This window comes from Aethalodelphis obliquidens, unplaced genomic scaffold, assembly GCF_003676395.1.
Source record: "Aethalodelphis obliquidens isolate GAN/ISIS:26980383/991018 unplaced genomic scaffold, ASM367639v1 scaffold36, whole genome shotgun sequence".
Classification (NCBI taxonomy): domain Eukaryota; kingdom Metazoa; phylum Chordata; class Mammalia; order Artiodactyla; family Delphinidae; genus Aethalodelphis; species Aethalodelphis obliquidens.
Genome location: NW_020837980.1, coordinates 1,913,689 through 1,919,688, shown reverse-complemented (window position 1 = coordinate 1,919,688; position 6,000 = coordinate 1,913,689). Strand labels below are relative to the sequence as shown.

At 42.1% G+C, this 6,000-nt stretch overlaps 1 protein-coding gene across 6 annotated transcripts in view; it reads left to right on the top strand.

The window, feature by feature from the left end:
- The first annotated feature begins 539 nt into the window (after nucleotides 1-539).
- Nucleotides 540-6,000, top strand: part of BICD1 (BICD cargo adaptor 1) — a 208,056-nt gene continuing 202,595 nt past the window's right edge. For 5 of the 6 annotated variants that reach the window (XM_027129280.1, XM_027129283.1, XM_027129282.1 and 2 more), the window contains exon 1: nucleotides 652-1,266. In XM_027129280.1, the coding sequence (XP_026985081.1) occupies nucleotides 1,054-1,266 (213 nt within the window). In that variant the 5' untranslated portion in view covers nucleotides 652-1,053. Of the gene's footprint in view, nucleotides 1,267-6,000 lie in introns of all 6 variants that reach the window. The other variant, XM_027129284.1, reaches the window with a different exon arrangement.

Genomic DNA, 6,000 nt, shown 5'->3' with positions numbered 1-6,000 from the left:
GAGAGCGTGAGGTGAACCAGGCCATGTATGGAAAGGAGGGGAGAGATGGGAAGAGGAAGGAGGCGGAAGGGGCGGAAGCGGGAGCGTTGCGCGGGGGCGTCTGGAAGGCTTTGGAAGCACAGCGTTTGGGTGCAGAAGGCCAGGGAAGGATGCCGCGAGCCCAGGGGGTGAGGAGGATGCGCGGGCCCCGAGCGCGTTAGTTACTGTTTGCCTCTCTTTGAGCAAGGCGCCGATTCCAGGCAGCTTCCTGAGCTTGGGCTCACGTCGTAGTGAGAGAGCCGGGCGCCTAAGCCATTCTCCGGGGCTTCGACGCCCACCCGGGCAAAGCCCTGGGAGGAATTCCTGCCGGCGGCGAGCAGGGCGGGCCGGGCCAGGCCTGGCTGGGGGTCCCTCCCCGCGCGCGTCCGGCCGACTAGGCATCGGTCCCGCGCACCCGCGGTGCCGCCCGGCGGGAGGCGCCTCCGGAGGTTTCCGTCTGGTCTCTGCCCCTCCCCCCGCGCCGACTCCGTCCGCCTCCCCGCCCCCCGTTCGGAGCCCCGGCCAGGCGCGGAGGGAGGGAGAGGGCCGACGCTGCATCATTCCGCACCCGCTGCAGCGCGGCCGGACGGAGCAGGTGGAGCGGGCGGGCGCGGCGAGCCGGAGCGCGGGGCCCGAGGAGACTGCAGTGACGCTGCCCGGAGACATGGCGGCTGTGCGTCTCTGAATAAGCAGAATCGGAGCCCCTCGCAGCCTCCGGCCGCCGCAGCCTGGCCATGCCGCACGGCTGTTGACCGCACGCAGGGGCCGGCCCGGAGGACACATGCCGCAGCAGCTGCCGCCTCGCCCCTGATCCTCTTCCCTGCATTCTCCATGTTGCATTTCTCGCCGGTTTCACAGGCGGTGTAGCCGCGGCTGCCGGAGGGGCAACCGGGGCATTGCTCTGCTCGTACGTCCAGCCACACGTTTCTTTTCCGTTTTCATCCTTCCCTCCTTAGTTCCTTTTCCCTTCCCCCGCCTGCTTTGCATCCATCTCTCATACCCCGTTACCCCCTCCTGCCTCCATCCGCCGGGGCTATGGCCGCGGAAGAGGTATTGCAGACTGTGGACCATTATAAGACCGAGATAGAGAGGCTGACCAAGGAGCTCACGGAGACGACCCACGAGAAGATCCAGGCGGCCGAGTACGGGCTGGTGGTACTGGAAGAGAAGCTGACCCTCAAACAGCAGTATGACGAGCTGGAGGCTGAGTATGATAGCCTCAGACAGGAGCTGGAGCAGCTGAAAGAGGTGAGTTGCCTGTCACCTCTTCCTTGCTCGGCCCGGTCCCCCTCCCTCAACTCCCACTCATCATTTTTAAAGAAGTCGGAAAGGATGCTATTGAAAGGACTGTTTCTTCGTCTTAGAGCTCTTTGTAGATAAGAGAAGATTGAAAGAGTCCATTGTTTTACCCCCAAGAGAGAATTTGCCCAGGAAATGAATGTATAAGCTGGAATTTGGGAGGCGATGGCTGTTCAGGCTGTGCGGGAGGGAGACTCATAAGAGTCCTCAAGCCTCAGCACTCTAAGGCGACATTCAGCTGGGCTGGAATGCGTAAATCAAACTTCTCAAAACTGCTGTTATATCACGTCCAGGTTTCAGTAACAATCCCATAATCCACAAAGTCGATGAGTGGGTTTGTGTTGAGGACCCACGGTTTCAGGTTGTAGAACCTATGGTACCTCAGCCTTCTGCTGAACATAACCACTCCTTGATGAGATTGGGAACTGTTTTTAGGAGAACTCCTTGCCAATCCCATTTGACAAAGACTTGAGCAATCTTCATTCTCCTTGTCTTTAGTTATTCTTGTCATCCGGCAGCAGGAGAAAAACAACTCTACTGCTGGGTGTTGCTGCTGCCTTGATTTCACCTCTGAGTGAGGGTGGGCCATGCCCAAAGTCTTAAAAGGTCACCCTGAACAGGGAAAATTTAATTCCCCTACAAATGGTGTGAAAGAATGGTATATATCAGATGCGTGGGTAGCCGTGCATTTCACGTAAGCCTCTTCTGTTTGAAATGACTGTATGTATAAAACCAGAATGTCACAAATGGGCCATGTATATATAACACTTGTCCTCTTTGGTCTTTTGGTATTTGGCTTCTTTTAAAGACTGGCTAATGTATTAGAAGAAAATAAGTAGTGAATATCAAAAATTTAGAAGAATATACATATTGTTGAAGGAACTCAGTCTCTTTTACCCAGTTCCTGGGGTACTACGGGTAGCATAAATGTAAATGTACACACCGCTTTTCTATGTGGCATGTCTTTATTTTTAGGTGCATATTGGCATTTAAAATATTATTTCTAATTTGCTATGTACACGTTTTTATTCTTATAATGTACTTAAACAGTTTTTCAAGGGGTGTCTTGTGTTATTACATTTAAAAAACATGATTTATGACAGATCTAATCAATTTGCCTTCTAATTTAGTACATAATATGGTAAGCATTTATAGTTTCAGGTATGTCTTATTTTTATTCTGATGCCTAGATGCCAGAAAATAAACATATGGTGAAAACCCCAATTAGAAATCTGATTTTTTGTGCGTTAGGCTGTACATTTCTAGTTCATTTTGTTGTTGTTTTGTTTTGTTTTACCATGTACACGTCTATTAACTACAGCTGGACTTAATGGTATTTTCCAACTTAGATTAGGTCTTAAGCTGATATGTTTAAATTCAGTGATGCTAAACCTTGTGAAGTCAGGAAGGTGATGGTAATTTTCAGAGATGTTTTGATGTTGTCTACACTTATCAACACTGCTTTACCAAGACAAGGAAGTGCAAACCAGGCAGTGTTAGCTACCATCTCCTTGATAAAGATGGTAGACTTAATTTAATGGAATGGACTTTAACTGTTAACTGGCCTTCCTGCTTGATTCAAAGAACCCTACTAGGGTTTTTCTGTGTCATTGTATTCATCGTGCATAGTAAACCTTAATGCAATTGTCTTTTGCCTTCACTAGACCATGAGCTCTTAAGGCAAGGAATCTGTCTTAATTTATATTGCATCCAAAGTCTTTAACACAAAGCCCAGCACATAGTGAGCATACAATAAGTATTTTATGAAAGAATAAATTTATACTGGAAGAAGATATACTTTATCAAGCATTCACTAGTGCATATTGGTTAGTGTCGGAGAAAGACTAAGAAAATTGAGGAGTATAGGAAGTGATTAGTATTAAACACTACCTGTATTACTTTCATCAGCAGTAATAGGAAAAATGACAAAAAATGTTTCGTAAGAATGGTGTAACAGTGTTTTCTTAATAGAGAATAATGCAAATACCAATTATAATTTTTTTCTGTAAAACAGTGAGGTGTATTTTGTTCTGTACAGCAGGAGGTTAATAAAAGTTTATCAGGATTATTTTCGCCAAATGATACTTGTTTACATATGTATTTTGAGTTGCATTTGGCATAAATATAATTTAATTTTATGTTCCCAATGAACTGGCTTATACTATTATATAAAAATGTATTTTAAGGTAATAAAAAAATCATTATATTGATTATTTGATAGTGAGACCTGTGATTTTGATCCTTTAAACATGATGTATACTTTAGTTGGGAGTATTATTTAAATGAGCTAAATCAGTCTCAGTAATGTTTCCTGTTTGAAAAGTAAATCCAAAATAATTGTGCGAACTAAGATATTGCAGTGATGATATCATATAGAAGCCATTTTTGAAAAACGCGTTTTGTTAGCGCTCTGATTTTTCAAAAGGAAGTTTTGTTCATTTGCAGGTATATATAGGAAATGATGTTCTTGCTCTATACTGTAAAACCAAGTATAAAATCTTTGGTTTATTTCCAGGCTGTTTCAACAGATATGATTCATTTAAAAGTAATTGGACCAGTTTATGGGAATGTCAACAGAAAAATACTGTGCTAAGTCCAAGCTGGACGTTAGTAATTTGCAATGTCGCGACACGGCTGTCTCTAAGGTCATGTTGTTTTCAAGAGTCAGCACCCAGCAATGCTGCTGCCCTCCTTCCCAGGCTGTATACAGCTCTGACAATAATGCAGGTGAGCAGTATTGCTGAAGATGTGTAGAATCAAGATGATGAATTCATTCATTTTTTTCTAGTTATTTTCTTCCCTAAGTCTGGATTGCTCTTTGGCTTGGCCTCATATCATTAGGGCTCTGCCCGGTGCCTACATGACTACTGTAATTCTGAAAGAACACACTTGAAAGGAAAGTACTAATGATGTGAAAAGAATGACTTCTGAGATCATCATAATGTTCTCCTTTTCATTATCTTTGGGGAGCTGGACAAAGCACATGTCCACTAGAATACTTAATCAAGGCTTTATGATTTCATGAATAATGCTTGCTTTTCAGTGGCCTGGGGGGCACCCATGCCCAGTTATGTTCAGGGCCTGGCTGATTGTATGTTTGGGATATGTGTAAATCAGCACTGTGCCTGTCACCCAAGCCAAAATAGTGTTTGAAGAAGAGTCTTCTCTACGATAATTTGAAACTTAAAAATAAACATTCATTAAAAAAAAAAAACCTAGAATTTAAGGTTTTTGTTTTGTTTTGTTTTTTGTTTTAAAAATGTTTTAAATTTAGAATGTAGGAAAGTTTTAAAAGATCCCCTTAGAAAGAAATGATTCGGCATTCCTGGTAACATTTTAGAAAACACATCCATGTGACAACTTTAGAAAAGTTTTGCAGCTGGGATACAGTGGACTGTCTACTAAGAATCTTCAACTCATTTCCTTGCTCATTTTCTCAACCTGATACTAAGGATAGACACCAGCTGCTGAGGAAGCACTTTGTGGACACAGAGCAGCTTTTCGTCTTAGAGCCAACTTGATGCTTTTTCAGGACTATAGTTAAATCACTCAAGAAATAAACACTGAACTTACATACTTTTAGAGATTGTCACATTAGGGACCTGACAAAAGCCATTTACCTGAATTCATCTTTAAACAGAACTAATTTTTTTCCTCTTATGCTTAGAAAGATTGTTAGTTTCTCTTCTCTTTGTAAATTCTAAATCATAAAATCATATGGGGAACCCCGCCATATTTCTTTTCCAGTCTATGAATAAACATAGAGAAAGTTAACATTGAATTTATCTATCTAAGCTAGTATTTTTATCTCTTGTTGTTTTTAAAGAAGACATGTTATACTTATCACATTTATTATCAAATTAATGAAAACATCTAAAGTATATGGACATATACTTTTGGAAAGTGTTTATAAGCAACCTCAACAAACAAACATAATCACTTTAATCATATTTTTTTTTTGACCCAGTTTCTCTAACTTGTACCATTTTTCCTTTTTATTTCAACTCAAGATTTCATCCCTGGCAAAGTTATTTCTCAGATACCATTTAGCAAGATTTTATAATCTCTCATCACATTAATCATATTTGCATGAACATGTACAGCAGCCATGGTTTGAAGATTTTTTTCAGAATTTTATGCTTACAAATATTCTTCCCTATCTTCCCAATAAATACACTTGTACTTTATGGATATTGCATTCCAAATTTGAAAATATGATAATTAACTTGCATGTTGAAATATATAGAAAAGACTTTCTTACACCTAAGATTTTACTTGTAAACATGGCTTTGAAGAAGAGAAGGGCATGAAGCAGTGCATAGTCTGACTGTGCACCTAATTCATTATGCTAGACTTCCCTGGCTCTCCAGTGATTAAGACTCTGTGCTCCCAAATGCAGGGGACACAGGTTTGATCCCTGGTCGGGGAAGATCCTGCATGCCGCATAGCATGGCCAAAAAAAAAAACATACAAAAAAAATTCATTATGCTAAAGGAGAAGTAGCAGGAGATGAAATTGGGAAAGTGGCAGTGGCCGTATTTTGTCTTAGGGATGGGGAACCATTAAAAGGAAATGAAAGGAAACAGTAACTGTGTTTGGTGCCTTACATTTTATCTCATTTAATCTTCAAAGTAACTCAGAGGCTTATTGCCTTTTTTTACAGATAAGAAAATTATTAAAGTA